The sequence below is a fragment of the Papilio machaon genome, chromosome 16, assembly GCF_912999745.1.
Source record: "Papilio machaon chromosome 16, ilPapMach1.1, whole genome shotgun sequence".
NCBI classification, from domain to species: Eukaryota; Metazoa; Arthropoda; class Insecta; order Lepidoptera; family Papilionidae; genus Papilio; species Papilio machaon.
Window position 1 is genome coordinate 6,735,373 of NC_060001.1, and position 16,801 is coordinate 6,752,173.

At 33.9% G+C, this 16,801-nt stretch overlaps 2 protein-coding genes across 2 annotated transcripts; both read left to right on the forward strand.

Annotated features, from left to right (window-relative positions):
* The first annotated feature begins 1,086 nt into the window (after positions 1-1,086).
* Positions 1,087-3,867, forward strand: LOC123721818 (glutamate receptor 1-like). Its single transcript, XM_045681699.1, has 9 exons — positions 1,087-1,120; positions 1,313-1,499; positions 1,763-1,932; positions 2,179-2,405; positions 2,522-2,615; positions 2,720-2,898; positions 2,999-3,103; positions 3,175-3,341; positions 3,666-3,867. Exons 2-9 carry the CDS (start codon positions 1,444-1,446, stop codon positions 3,865-3,867), a joined length of 1,200 nt encoding a protein of 399 aa, XP_045537655.1. The 5' UTR covers positions 1,087-1,120; positions 1,313-1,443.
* An 822-nt stretch (positions 3,868-4,689) lies between these two features.
* On the forward strand, positions 4,690-16,801 carry LOC106716796 (threonine--tRNA ligase 1, cytoplasmic). The gene is made up of 14 exons (XM_045681700.1): positions 4,690-4,787; positions 5,236-5,483; positions 6,612-6,783; positions 7,787-7,864; positions 8,320-8,577; positions 9,299-9,445; positions 9,650-9,759; positions 10,292-10,447; positions 11,721-11,898; positions 12,933-13,055; positions 13,815-13,993; positions 14,797-14,971; positions 15,860-15,974; positions 16,502-16,801. Exons 1-14 carry the CDS (start codon positions 4,722-4,724, stop codon positions 16,654-16,656), a joined length of 2,160 nt encoding a protein of 719 aa, XP_045537656.1. The 5' UTR covers positions 4,690-4,721; the 3' UTR covers positions 16,657-16,801.

A 16,801-nucleotide genomic window follows, 5' to 3' on the forward strand; every position in this document is an offset into this window, starting at 1 on the left:
TGAAGATTTTGAAATTTATACTCATTATTTTGTTACAAAGAGACATCGAATGTAAAGATATGATTGCAATAAATTTCATTAAAAGCTTTATCCAAAATGAAGACAAACCTACGTTTTTAAATTGTTATAATACATGCTGGGACATTAGTAAGTTATCTACTTACTTTTTAACTAACTGTATTTCACGACTACGTCCACTCAGAATTAAAAAAAAACTTAATGAGTAGCAACAGTAAGATCATTAAGTTCTTTCGTACTATGTTCTACATCTATGCCAAATTTAATCCAGATCCGTTGCTCTGTTCTGCAGATACCTTCTAACAAACAAACATCCATCCATACATTAATCATCGTCAGCTCACTATAGGTCCCCACCGAGGAGCTCGGAGCCTACCCCAAGTTAGGGGTGACTAGGCCATAGTCAACCTCGCTGGCCCAGTGCGGGTTGACTTCACACACATCTTAGAATTTCTTCTCAGATACTCGTATGTGCAGGTTGCATCACGCTGCTTTCCTTCACCGTAAGAACGTCGGTTAAATTTATATATGTAAATCGAAAAACACATTGGTACATGGCGCTATTCGAACCCAGGACCTGCAGATTGTAAGTCAAGTGCTTAACCCCTGAGCTACCGACACCCTTGTTCCATAAATTGTAAATAGTCTTTTGTTTATCTCTAATCTCTCCAACTTGAAAAACTTGAATCATTAACACAAAATTAATGATAAACTTTTCAGAATTAAATAGAAAATTCGCTAAAGAAATGACCAGCACAGGAATAAGAACGGCACATTTAACGCATTTGGAAAATAAGAAAGAAATAGAAACGTTTAATACATTATTTCTCGCTGATCTAGATTGCCCAGAATCAAGTGAAATTCTATTAAACGTAAAGTTATTCATTATTCTTAAATTATCACTTAAAATCAAAAATAAAATGGCATAATAACGTATGGTTTTTACAGGCCTCTACAAATAATCTATTTAGATTTCCACATCGTTGGTTATTGTTGGAGTCAGGCGAACATGAATCTAACTATCTAGAACATCTTGCTTTATTGACTGGAAGCGATGTCGTTTTAGCTAAACCAATAGATGAAAGTTTCGAACTACAAGAAAGTAAGCACTTTATGGAATTTGTAAAGTTGAAAATCTTAAACGTAACTTATTGTATAGCTCGGCGTATTTAAGCAGCAATTTTGAATGAAAAATATATAAGGGACCGCTTAAATTTCTATTAAACTACTCTTAGTGCTTCAAGTAATCTTACAATACATTAAAATATTAATATTTTATTTTTAACCTGTATAGTTTATAAAATTTCAAACTCTGGACCACTAAAACAATCAATACGAGGTTATTACAATGGTAGCCTATTTGACGTCAGACCTCACAGGGAACTATTTCGGAGACGGAGAAACCTCACGAGACACGTTCTGACAATGGCCAATGTTATACAAGACAGCAACACCACGCAATACCATTTGGAGGATCGATTGTATGAAAAATTTCGTAATTTTTTTAACTGGTATTATTGTATTTTCTTCGTTTATATTACGAGCTGGATTTTAATTCCCCCTTTCATTCCTAATTCTTATTTATTTTCTCCTTGACCGTATTACCGAAGCTCTGTTCTTGCAACTTGTAAATCAAAGTTACGTTTTGATCTAAGACATTTGCCATGAAGTAAACGACATAGTTGGCCACTTAAAACTTTACTATTATAAATCGTTTTTATTTTAATTTAATTTCTTGCAATAGAGAGGGACAGCATGATGCAATAGCTAAGATGTCGTGGATGGTCGTGAAGCTCGCTTTTGAGATGCTTAATGCCACTCCGCAGTACATTTTCAGTCACCGCTGGGGTTACAAACAAAATGGCCGCTGGTCCGGCATGATTGACGACATACTCAATGGTAGAGCTGATTTAGGTAAATAATTTTAACTATAGTATGGTAATAATACTCCAATGTAACTGTAACGGTTGACAAAATGGCCGCCATATGTGGTCAACATATGACAGAATTATCCGCAATGGTTAGTCTTATACAATAGTTATTGTAGTATATACTTTTTTTTAAGTCAATCAGACTTTTTCTTCATTGAGAACCTCTACAATTAAAAAACCTCAAAATTTGCTAGCTTTGAAGACTTTTTTATATACTCGTATATTCCAGGTACCAACTGCGCGATATACACTGAGCGTTTAGACGTGGTCACTTACACTGATAATATTGCCCCCTTTAAAGTCGGCTTCATCTACCGCCAGCCTCCTCTCTCCTACGTCGCGAATATCTTTACCCTGCCCTTCTCCACCGAAGTGTGGCTGGCCATTGCTGCCTGCGTATCCTTCTCTACAGTCACACTGTATATCTCCAGTAAGTGGGAGACAAAGTATGGCAGGGTAAGTATTTTATTTGACAGCTGTCCTTAACTGTCACGTCCGCCCATCATTTAAATTACTTACGTACATCTATTGAATATTATTACAACAATAAATCCAAATGGTTTCAGACCCAGACACAACTTGATGGTAATGTTAGCGATGCGATTCTTGTTACTGTTAGCGCGTTCAGTCAACAAGGATGCACTCTTGAGCCAAGGAAAGCTTCGGGTTAGTTGACATTAAAATTAACAGATATAATATTTAATATATAGTTACAGTTTAACAAATTAAAGAATAATTTTTACTAACATTTTTTTTCAAACAAAACCTAGGTCGCATTATGCTCTGGGTGGTGTTTTCTACACTAATGTTGCTTTACGCAGCGTATTCAGCCAACATCGTCGTTCTGCTTCAAGCACCTTCAAGCGCTATAAGGACATTGACACAGTTATCGCGTTCAAAATTAACACTAGCTGGTAACGATGTCGATTACAACCATTTTGTTTTTGGTGTAAGATTATTAATTATTCTTCATTCATCGTTAGTTATTAGCCATCTAATAAGTGTGTCATTAAAACCATAGCCCAGAATGATAATAACTACCGTTTTAGATGTACTCGGACCCAGTAAGAGTCGAAATCACAAAGAAAGTAAAGCCCGCGAAAGGTCTGGCACATTTTTACGAAATTAATAAGGGTGTGGAAAAAATTCGACAGGTAAAAAAGTGTAAACAGTACATTTTAGTGAAAATATCTATATGATTGACGGCTAAACTTTTTTTTCACAGGGCTTATTTGCATTCCATTCTATTGTGGAGCCAGTTTACCGTCGTGTGGAACAGACATTTCTTGAAATGGAGAAGTGCGATCTTGTGGAGGTTGACTTTATGATGGGATTTGACCCCTCTGTGCCTGTTAAGAAGAATTCGCCATATTTAGAGCTATTGAGAGTGTGGTCGGTTGAGGAAACGAGAAATATGTTTTTATTAACTTTTAAAATATGCAATACTAAGTGTCCTCCGCGACTTTCAGCGCGGAAATAAAAAAATAAACTTAATTAGTAGCTTATGTGTTCTTCCAGAATTTGTTCTATACCGTGCCAAATTTCATAGAGATCCGTTGAGCTGTTCTGGAGATACCATCTAACAAACATCTATCCTCCAATTCATCCATCCATACATTTATAATATTAGTAATTTAATTATGCCGATCTTTAAAATGAAACGATACATTTTTGTTCATAAACAAAATAATTGAGTTGTTTATAATTTGTATGCAGTTTTAAACAGATTCGTGAGTCGGGTCTACGATCAGCTCTGAACAAGCGTCACCAAGTGCAGAAACCTCAGTGCTCTCAGAAAGTGTCAGCGTTCAGCAGCGTTGGTCTCCGTGATCTTCGACAAGTCTTGTTTCTGATGCCGTACGGAATTGTGATTTCTATTATTATACTTGTTATTGAAAATATATATTACAGGATGTAAGCATTGTATGAAAAGTTTACATATGTTTAGATACGCTCATATTAATTATTTGCTTTAAATACATATTAAACGCACCTTTCCGAATTAGAAACGTTTTTTGGAAACTTAGATTTATAGGAAAATAAATAAATTATTTTATTATTTAATACTTGTAAGATCTTTTTAAACAATTAAAAAAGTACTTCTCTCACAAGATATTTTACTTTTACAAGAAACCTTACCTACTTTTACTTAAAGCCTAAAGTTATTTAGTTAGTTACTTTTCTTATTTCAAATATTTTTTCAAGGTACTTATATCTTTTATAAAAACAGTGTACTGACTAAAATTAAACTAAAAAGATAAGAAAATAATAACGGGAAAATGAAAAAAATCTGTGATTAACGGAACGCCTATTTGCTTTCATTCTGCAACCTCCTTCCTCTCTTTATTGTACTAGACATGTCAAATAAAATTGATGACTCGCAAAACAGCTAATGGCTCAAAAGCGTGAAGCAAATCAGTGAATCGACTAGGAGCTCTGCTCAATTTGTACTTGCACAAAGATATGATTTGTGTTTCGAACTGTGAGCTATGAACTGCTAGTCACTATTGCATTTAGCTGTTAGCTGCCAATTTTTTTTTTTGAATCGCAGCTCAACGTTTCAATCCTATGCGAGCTGAACTTTTGAGCCGGTTATAGTTGATCTACGGCTACACTACATACGTCTAATATTTACCAGTGACAAGTGGACGTGAGTGACCGAAATGGGTGACGCTGCTACCGAAGGAGTTCAGAATTTAAATATAAACGAAAAGGCAGGAAATTAGACAATATATTTAATTCGTAACAATAGATTTGTACAATATTTGAGTGATGTTAACGCTGTTTAGTTTACGTAGAACCTGCGTGGTGCGCTTCAAAGAAGCTTATGCCACATGGGTAGGAGATCTTCGTCATCACTGATTTACTGAATATTGTCGACAATTTGTAAAATTTATATCATTTTTATACTTTAAATATCCTTCTAGCTCTTAGTTTAGTTAAATCAACCGTACTTAATCTTACACAAACTTAACCCTTATTTTACATCATCTTTAAATGTGAAAGTTGACTACATACAAGGAGAATAATTTAATTAATAATTTAATATAAGATAATCATACCAGTTTTCCTCATTTTATAAATAAAAACGTGCTGATGAGAACGAAATAGAAACAATAAAAACAAAATAAAGGCTAGAAATATTATTCACTATGGTAATAATATTTATCTTAGTGATTAATAGTGTAAACAAAAGACTATTACTGTACTAGACATTTTATGAGATATTTCTAATTATTTGATACTCTATGTATTTGGAAATAATTAAATAGACTATTTTTTACAGTCTAAAACCAAAGCAATGAAGGAGAAAAAGAAAAAAGCGGATGACACTTCCGGAGCAGTATCCGAATTGAATCCGTGGCCAGAATACATTCAGAAGAGAATCAATCTCTGGGATAAATACAAGACACAATATCAGGAGGAGTTAGCTGCAAAACCAGAACTGAGTATTGTTGTAACTTTACCCGATGGGAAGACAGTGGAAGCTAAAGCATGGAGAACCACTCCATATGATGTAGCTAAGGGTATTAGGTATGAAATTGTCTTGTGCTAATCCAGCTTCAAGCTTCAATACTTGTTTTAAGCTTTTTGCTTGTTGTTTCTAAAGTTTCTTATAAAAAGGACTACTAAAGATCAATTAAAAATAAAACCAACGATTTTATTATTATTTTTTTTATTCTAAAATATACAAAATTAAAATGCCAGTGAATTTACATCTCAGTGTTAAAAATTTCATTTAATAAGTTTTTATTTTAGAACTATATGAATAAATATTTATAGTTTTTTTAAAATCCACCACATTGATAAGCATTGCGTGCTGTAGGCCATATTTTAGTTCTCTTCCCATTCCCACCCTTTCCTTATAAAGGATAGGAAATGTTTTGGGGTTTGGTAAAGTAATGGATGTATAGGCAGGGAAAATTTCTACTTTATGTATGTCCCCTCCTCTGTTTATTAAAGTCAATGCAAATGCCTATGGGCACCTGTCACGTTGCATAGCAAATTCAAGTGACCGCTTGCTTGTTTGCCATCTTCTGCTATAAAAATTGAAAAAGTTTCAAACACCTTCTAGTTTGCTTTTATCACAACCACAATTCATATCGGTCGACAAATTATTTTGCAAATGTGTTTAAGTTGTTTATGCTAATGTAGCTATTAACACGGCATTGGCACATTTATTTATTAAATTATTTGGCTATTTTCAAATAGAATTTAACGTTAACAAACCTTATTTCTGGGCTCACAAGCGAGTTTTGGAGTCAATTGTAAGTACACAATTGATTGAAATTATTGCCTTAAAAATTGTAAGCCTATTTATTTATTTATACTAATTATTTAAAGCACAATTAATTATTGTGTTACACATATTTTATTTCATAAAAAACAAAACACAGATAAAAAATAAAAATTATTTTTAACTTTCTCATATCATTTCCCATTCAAAATACTATTTAATGGCTTGTTGTAAGAGTGATTTATTTTTCATTAATGAATTAAATTCACATGTAAGGAAAAAAGTACTTGTAAGTGGTTATGTCTAATAACAACTAGTTTTTATATTTTATTGTGTAATTTATCTTATTAAATGTAAACAGTGAACTGAAATGTAAAATTTCACCAGATAAAAAAAATAAAGAAGACATTTTTATAATATTTCAGTCAAGGCTTAGCAGACTCAACTATCATAGCTCGGGTGAACAATGAATTATGGGATCTGGACCGGCCGCTAGAGGGCGACTGCAAGCTGGAACTCCTACGTTGGGACAATACGGATGCTCAAGCTGTCTTCTGGCACTCATCAGCTCATATGCTTGGTGAAGCTATGGAAAGGGTAAATTAACACATTCAATACCACTTCATTTAAAGTATATAATATATAAACGTGATCTTATCAGGCAATTTGGTGACAGTTAATGTGTTAATCCTTCATCTGCCAAAGCAACATAGTAGTTACTATTACAATTTTAACAATGCTGTTAAATGATTCATTAAAAAATATTGTTATTCACTTTGGAACAACTGAGAGTTATCTCATACATGGGTAACTCAACTAAAATTTATGATCTACACTTCAGCTCACGGCTCACATGTGTGATGCAGATCAGTGATTTGGTTCACAGCTCAACTCAATTTTTACCTGTATAGATTTATGATTTGCGTTTCAAACTGCCAACTACTTATCACAAGGCAGCTCGCGGCTCGTTAACACACAGTTATTGTACATCGTGATGAGCTATGAGCTGAAAATGTAGTTGTTGAATCGCAACTCAACGGTTCTAGTCTATGTGAGTTGATTTTTTGAATTGATTCAGTGCATTAACACATGGCTACACATATATGCATTTGCACAAGTATTTTGAAAAAATGTTTCTGATTCTAACATTAAGGTAATGAATTACGTAAATTAAATATTAAATTATATTTTACGCATAAACCAATACAGCTGTTTAAACAAAACTTAACTTGATATTATATAATTAATGCCATTTACGTAGTAGAATAAAACATATTTATATTCCGTATGTTTTATTTGGAGCGTCGGTGGCTCAGAGGTTAAGCAGTTGACTTGCAAGCTGCAGGTCCTGGGTTTGAATCCCGCCATTTACCAATGTGTTTTTCGATTTACATATGTATTTATCCGACATTCTTACTGTGAAGGAAAACATCGTGATGCCTGCACATGTCTGAGAAGAAATTCAATTATATGTGTGAAGTAAATCCGCACTGGGCCATCGTGGTTGACTATGACCTAGTCACCCCTAACTTAGGGTAGGCTCCGAGCCCCTCAGTGGGGATGTATAGTGAACTGATGATGATGATGTTTTATTTAACAGGTATATGGTGGATGTCTTTGTTATGGACCACCAATTGAAGAAGGTTTCTATTATGACATGTATTATCCTGAAAAAGGGGTAAGCAAACCATAAACTAATTTTTTAATCACTCTTATCGTTGATTTCTGAGACCACAATCTCTATACAAAACATCAGTTTGTCATCTATCTTATATATATAAAAGAAAGTCGTGTTAGTTACACTATTTATAACTCAAGATTGGTCGAACTGATTTAGCTGAAAATTGATGGGCAGGTAGCTTAGAACTAGGAGACGGACATAGGAACTTTTTTATCTTGTGTGCATTTTTTTTTATTCCGCGCGGACGAAGTCGCGGCTAAAAGCTAGTCTTTGATAAAACAGAGATAACAATACATTTTAAATGGAGATTGAAGATGGAGAGAATGGAATTACATTTCATTTCTCTTTGAGTGTATTTCAATAATGACGTCACTTCTTAGCTAAAAAAATATCATTTTTTAACGTCTCTGTTTGGAATACCATTTTATATTATTGATAATTTCTCCTTCTAGATATCCTCTACAGACTTCCATGTTCTAGAAGGATTAATAAAGAAGATAGCAAAGGAGAAGCAACCTTTTGAACGGTTGGAATTGACGAAGGAGCAATTACTGGAGATGTTTGATTACAATCCGTTCAAAGTGAGAATTTTAAATGAAAAGGTTAACACTCCGACCACTACAGTGTACAGATGTGGCCCATTGATTGATCTTTGCCGAGGACCTCATGTCAGACATACTGGAAAGGTTAAGGCTTTAAAAGTTACCAAGGTAAGTGAATTTACTTTAATTTAACTTAGAAGCGTCTGAAGTTTGATCAGAAATTGTATAAAAATAAGTTTTTAAGAACATTCACAGGATGAAAGTTCCGAAACAAATTATAATGTTCAATTTTACACAGAAAATATATCTCGATATTAATAATACGAAAGTTTAGATGGATGGATGGATGGTACAAGGTATCTATGGAACAATTCAATGGATTTTGATCTAATTTGGCATAGGTGTAGCTTCGTCTTGAAGAACACATAGGCTAAATATTAAGTTTTTTTTTAATTCCGCGCGGACGCAGTCGCGGACGATAGCTAGTATAGAAAACATTATTACAGATTTTATCGTATTTTTACGTCATCAGTTAAAAATATAAACCCAAAGATATTTATAATATCTCATTTAAATAATCTATACTTTATGACATAAAACAATCTTTTTAAGACCTAAAGTACCACATTTGTTCTAGTTTTATGATATACTAGTTGTTGCCCGCGACTCCGTCCGCGCGGAATCAAAAAAAAACTTATGTGTTCTTCCAAACTATGTTCTACATCTATGCCAAATTTCAGCAAGATTCATTGAGCCGTTCTGGAGATACCATCAATCAAACATCCATCCGTCCATCCATCCATTCATCCATACATCTAAACATTCGCATTCATAATATTAGTAAGAAGTTAGATTTGTCATGAAATAAAGTTTGTTGTTCTTATTTTAGAACTCTGCCACATATTGGGAGGGCAAAGCTGATGCAGAGAGTCTTCAGAGGATATACGGAGTGTCCTTCCCCGAGCCTAAGCAGCTCAAAGAGTGGGAGACTATACAGGAAGAAGCGGCCAAGAGAGACCATAGGAAGATTGGCAGGGTATGACTTAAAAAAAAACATTTAAAATATAGCGACAAAAATTAGTAACCAGTCGATTTTGTTAAAAAAAAATGTAAAAACATTTTTCAAATTTTTTTTTTTAAATAGTGAAAAAAAAAATAGTTTATTAAATTGATGCTTTTTTTTAGGTGGCAAAGTATGGATTCACTTATGTGAGAGTGATATTTTTTTTTTTTTTTTTAGGAACAAGAGTTATTTTTCTTCCACGAGTTGTCTCCGGGCTCGTGCTTCTTTCAGCCGAGAGGTGCTCATATATACAACACTTTGGTTAACTTCATACGGGAACAATATAGGTAATAACTTGAATAATGGTAGAATTAACATTTAGTTCTTTAGAAAAATATAATCGTCATTACTAGCTGTCGATCGTGACTCCGTTCGCCGGTAATTAAAAAAAACTTCTTCTTCTTCTTCTTTTACTTAATAGTGTACCCCATCCTTTTTATTTCAATGATTTCAAAAAAAAAAAAAAAAACTTAATTAGTAGCCTATGTGTTCTTCCAGACTATGTTCTATATATATGTCAAATTTCATCGAGATATGTTCAGCCGTTCTAGAATTTATCCATCAAACAAACATCTAAACATTCGCATTTATAATATTAGTAAGATTAACCGTTGGTTTCTGAGACCAAAATCCCCATTTAAAAAATATTATTTCTGTTTTGTCAAAGATCGAGATGATATGTTTTATACAGAGATTTAGGTTTAGTTTAAAACACTTTTTACGACCGTTTAAGTTTAGTATAAATAATTCTGGCAGTATTTAAAAAAAAAATGTTTTTTTTTTAATTTTTTTTTAATTAGTGCAACATTTTTTTTGTAGGGTGCGTGGTTTCCAAGAAGTGGTAACACCGAATATGTACAATGCCAAGCTGTGGCAGACGTCTGGCCACTGGGCGCACTATTCTGAGAATATGTTCTCCTTCGATGTAGAAAAGGAGACATTTGCCCTCAAGCCTATGAATTGTCCGGGACATTGGTGAGTTGATCTGAAATTTAGGCTAGATATTTCTATACGGTGCTTTTAGGGTAAACAGACTATTTAGAAGTCTTCTAGAGCCTTTTTGTGGTAAATTTTCCCCAGAGTTGTCATTTAAATTACTATATTTGCGTAAAAAATCGAGTATCTTCTTTCTAATGTTTTTTTAAAGCAAAAAGTAATAATCTTAAATCAATATAACACAATATAGTGTTTGTCAAATCATTTAAAGATTTTAGTTTGTTTTAGACATTTTTTTTTAAATCCTTTATTTTCCCGAATTTGGAAGAAATTTTAAAATTTAAATTTTTTAACGTCAAACTTGTATATGCTCTATCTAGAGGTAATATATATTTCAAGTTATACTGTTCTTTTTAAGCTGAAGTTAAATTTTAGAATTTTATTATCATCAGTTCATTATACACCCCCACCGAGGGACTCGGAGCCTACCCTAAGTTAGGGGTGACTAGGACATAGTCAACCACGCTGGCCAAGTGCGGGTTGACTTCACACATATCATTGAATATCTTCACAGATATGTGCAGCATCACGAGATGTACATATGTAAATCTAAAATCGAAAAACACATTAATACATGTCGGGATTCGAACCCAGGACCTGCATATTGAAAGTCAAGTACTAAACCCCTGAGCTACTAAATTTAGAATATTGTCGATATATTTCTGCCAGGTACAAACATCAACAACTGTTTAAATTATTCAAACTTTTGTGAGACATTATCATTAACATAGGAATTAAAGGATAATAATATAGGAACGGCTAAAACACTCACATGTCCGGTGTCGGCACCGACTAGATTTCCTAGTTACCCTAGGGCCTCCGATGGGCTCGAAACTAGTCGGTGCCGACACCGGATATTTATAAGTGAGTGTTTTAGCCGTTACTTACATGTCCGGTATCGGCACCGACTAGATTCCCTAGTTACCCTAGGGCCTTCGATGGGCTCGAAACTAGTCGGTGCCGACACCGGATATATATAAGTGAGTGTTTTAGCCGTTACTTACATGTCCGGTATCGGCACCGACTAGATTCCCTAGTTACCCTAGGGCCTTCGATGGGCTCGAAACTAGTCGGTGCCGACACCGGATATATATAAGTGAGTGTTTTAGCCGTTACTTACATGTCCGGTATCGGCACCGACTAGATTCCCTAGTTACCCTAGGGCCTTCGATGGGCTCGAAACTAGTCGGTGCCGACACCGGATATATATGAGTGTTTTAGCCGTTCCTATATAAGTTAATAAATTTTTCAGTATATTATTCGACAATCGTCCGCGTTCTTGGCGTGAACTGCCGCTGCGGCTGGCAGACTTCGGTGTGCTTCATCGCAATGAGCTGAGTGGAGCTCTAACTGGACTGACACGTGTCCGTCGCTTCCAACAAGATGATGCTCACATCTTCTGCACTCCGCAACACATCGAGCAGGAGATGGTGAGCGGGAACATCAGAAGATATTTATCTTTTACCCAAGATTAACTAATTATAGCTTATGTGTTCTTCTAATTCTTCTACATCTGTGACAAATTTCATTAAGATTGGTTGAGCAGTTTCGGGGATATCTTCAAACATCCATCCATCCATACATCTAAACATTTGCATTTATAATATTAGTACGACTAGCCAACCTGTTTGAAATTAGTTTTATATAGTACTAGTTAGCCCGCAGGGAATTAAAAATAAACTCAAGTAGCCTATATGTTCTTCCGGAATATGTTCTATATCTGTGCCAAATTTCATCAAGATCCGTTTACCCGTTCCGGAGATATCTTCAAACAAACTTCCATCTATTTAAACATTCACATTTATAATATTAGTAAGATGTATTTTTTATCAGATTATTTCGGGTTAAAAACCTATATAAGTGTTATCAGTGTTTATGGATAATGAATGAATAATTGTCCTCGGGTATTTTTCACTGGTTGATTGGGGGTGGCAATAAATAGCGCTGTTTTACAAATGTACCACATTGTGAGGGTGTAATTATAAAAAAAACTTAGTGTTTCAAATACATTTTAGCTTAAACATACGTCAATCCTTTTATACCTTGGGGCTGATAAATCATGTTTATTAAAACACTAACTTTTACCCGCGACTTTGTCCGCGCGGAATAAAAAATAGAAAACGGGGTAAAAATTATCCTATGTCCGTTTCCTGGTTCTAAGCTACCTGCCCACCAATTTTCAGTCAAATCAATTCAGCCGTTCTTGAGTTATAAATAGTGTAACTAACACGACTTTCTTTTATATATATAGATTATACGTAAACTTGAGAAATACAATCTTTAACAATAAATAATGAAGTATTTGTAACGAAAGTATTGTGGTAATATATATTTATGGTGAAACATATCACCAAGTTGAGGTCAATAACAAATAGCGGCTGTCAAAGGGTTAAAATATGTGTTTAACTAAACATTGTCTAACAGTTTTTTTAGTAATACAGTAATTATTTTTTACAATCATTAGGTGGCGTGTTTAGAGTTCCTGGATTGTGTGTACACGACGTTCGGGTTCACGTTCCAGTTGAAGCTGTCCACACGACCGGAGAAGTATCTTGGTGAACTTGCCACTTGGGATCAGGCAGAAAAGGTACGTTTTTACTAAGATAACAATCTTCATAATATGTAGTATTGACTATATTTTATACATATTAATTTTGGTTTATTATTTACTAGTTGAATTTAAAAATACGTAATTAGCTTATGTGTTCTTCCACTGTGTTCTATATATGTGCCAAATTTTATAAAAATCTGTTGAGACGTTCCGGAGATACCTTCAAACATACATCCATCCATCTAAAATTTCGCATTTATAATATTAGTAAGATTTTTTTTTAAGACAGTTTTCAAGGAAATGAAAGTTTAGAACATAGTTAATGGTAAAAATCTGAATTTAAGACGAAGTATTCTGTAATAATGAGAAAGTAACAAAAAATTTACTTATCCGATGTCTAAATTAAAACATTTTAAACAACTAGCTGTCGCCCGCGACTCCGTCCGCGCGCATTTAATAAGCTTATATGACACGTTGGTAGATTTACCATAGCAGCGCCATCTATTGATTACTTACTCAACCCAGTCAAAAGGTATCGACATCTGTTAGAATCATTTGGAGTTAACAGATAATTGTGACTGTCAAATAGTAACAGACAAATAATTAGCAATAAATTAAAATTGCGACTATAATTTGAGATTTTAACTATCCTATCTCTCAAGTTGGATCGAACTGCACATGGTGTGCGAATTCTATTATAATCGGTTAAGTGGTATAGGAGTCCATTGAGGACAAACATTGTGACACGAGATTTATATATATTAAGATTAATCTAGTAATTTATAAATTTTTCAGGCTTTAGAGGATTCTTTGAACAAGTTTGGTCGTCCTTGGCAATTGAATCCTGGAGATGGAGCTTTCTATGGCCCCAAGATAGATATTACAATACAAGATGCTCTGCGACGTTCCCATCAATGTGCCACAATACAGCTAGACTTCCAGCTACCTGAGAGATTCAACCTAACCTATGTCAGGTCAGTGGCTAACATTTGCCTAGGAATATTATAGACATAACAGGTTTCATTCACGATATTCAAAATGTGACAGGTTTTTTGACAGCTATTTTTGACATTTCAACAATTTATTGACGTTACAGAAATGACATAATAAAGTGATTTTACAGATTTTAAATATTATACGTTAATTTGTGAAAGTCTTTTCAGTTTTAACATTTGCGTAAGCAAATTATAAACTGTACATGATTTGCTGCTGACGGTTACAAGAATTATTAGTATACTGTCTGTCGACTGTGACTCCGTCTGTGAGGAGTTGAAAAAAATGTAATAGTCTATGTGTTCTCCCAGACTTAGATAGCTAATAAATAATTTTGTTTTTTTATTTATATTACATATAGACATTCCAATTTTATTAATATATATATCTATATATATATAAAAGAAAGTCGTGTTAGTTACACTATTTATAACTCAAGATCGGTCGAACTGATTTAGCTGAAAATTGATGGAGAGGTAGCTTAGAACTAGGAGACGGACATAGGAACTTTTTTATCTTGTGTGCATTTTTTTTATTCCGCGCGCACGAAGTCGCGGGTATAAGCTAGTAATATATGAAAGAAAGTCTTGGTAAATTACACTATTTGTAACACAAGAACAATTATAGTACATTACAACCAGGATGGATATATTATAATATTTATCCTATTTCCATGTGACGTGTGAGACATAAAAAGTAAAGTATTCGTTCTAATTTGACGCGGACAAAGTCGCCGACAATTGCTAGTTATAGAGATAAATACAATCACTGTTAATGTTTCCAGTGAGAGCGGTGAGAAGAAACGTCCAGTGATAATTCACCGAGCTATATTAGGATCTGTGGAGCGTATGGTGGCCATACTGAGTGAGTCCTACGCAGGCAAATGGCCGCTGTGGCTGAGCCCGAGACAAGTCTGTGTTGTACCTGTCGGACCATCACTAGACCAATATGCCACAACTGTAAGTATATTATGAGATTATTAACTAATTTTAACTTAAATCTTACTAATATTATAAATGCGAATGTTTGGATGGATGTATATTTGAAGGTATCTCCGGAACGGATTTTGATGAAATTTGTCATAGATGTAGAACATAGTCTAAAAGAACATATAGGCTACTTCTTATGTTTTTTTTTTTAATTTCGAGCGGTAAGAGTCGCGGGCGACTCGCGGGCTAGTAACTTATATAACTAAAATCATATTGTAAAAAAAAATGACGTGTAATATGTTAGACATAAATTAGGTGATTTGGTGTCTTATATACGGATTTTTTTTTAAATCAAGTTTTTTTATATCTTTGTTCATTAAAAGAATTGAAAATAAAAAAATAAAGTTAACTATTTGCGAAGACCATTCAAATAAGTCCAAACTTGATGAGGATGTGTCGTTTCAGTACGAAGTTTCTATGACCACCTTCCAACTTCATCATCAGAACAGCACCATCTCATCATAATATTATATTGTAACATTTTGCATATATATGTAAATCATTACATATATATGCAAAATGTTAGCTCAATCAGTTACCGGGAAGTTAATTAAATTTAATTAAAAAAAAATCAAAACTACTAATTAAAAAAATAAATTAAAATACTGAAGAATTATAATGAAATGTAATTAAATAAACTTTAATCTATATATGTAAAAGAAAGTCCTGTTAGTTACACTATTTATAACTCAAGAACGGCTGAATCGATTTGACTGAAAATTGGTGGGCAGGTAGCTTAGAACCAGGAAACGGACATAGGATAATTTTTACCCCATTTTCTATTTTTTATTCCGCGCGGACGGAGTCGCGGGTAAAAGCTAGTTAAGTATAAATAAGCATAGAGTTATTTTATTCCAGGTGAATGAGAAGTTATTTGCTAACGGGTTCATGTCAGAAGTAGACACAGACCCCGGTGACACTCTCAACAAGAAAGTGCGCAATGCCCAGCTGGCTCAGTTCAACTATATATTAGGTAAGAAGTGAAAGACTTTAAAAATACATAAGAAATTAAAAATATAGCTTAACTTTGATTTAGATGTTCCTAAAATAAGACGATTGAACCCAAATTAAGGGTCAGTTTTGACAAGATAATTAAACTAATGGTACAATTGAGGACATTTTATTTCTTTAACTTTTAAGTCAAATAGATTTTAATTTCATCAAAAACTAGTCAAAGCAACATATTTAATTTTTTTATATCATAATGTGACAAATAAACAAGTGGGCACTAGAATTAGTAAAGCGACCACAGCATAGACATCCTCAATTGTAGATGCGTTATCTACCTTTAATCGACAGAGGAGGGGACGCATAGGAAGATATTTTCCTTTCCTATGCAACACCTCTGTCAAATCCACTTCCCCTTTCCACCCTTTCCTTATAAGACTTCCACTTGGTTTTGGTACCAATTCTATAGCTATAATTTAGTTTATTAGTTTTTTGGTCCTTTGAGCCGGATATTTTTAAATTAGTCTAACTAACTCCATACTGATGTTCCAGTTGTGGGTGAACGTGAAAAGAACTCCGGCACTGTGAATGTCCGCACCAGAGACAATAAAGTGCACGGAGAGATGACCATAGACGCGCTCATAGATCATCTTAATAAGCAGGTCAAAGAGAAGACATTGTCAGATGACAGCCACATGCTCGACTAACAATAGACAAGAGATAAGGGAATATACTCTGTGCATTTACTATGGTGCGGGTGACATTTTGGATCGATGACGTCATTTTAGACATAAACGTTTTTAATTCAAAAATTACAATCTTTAATACGATTTTTAGTTAAATTTAATTATT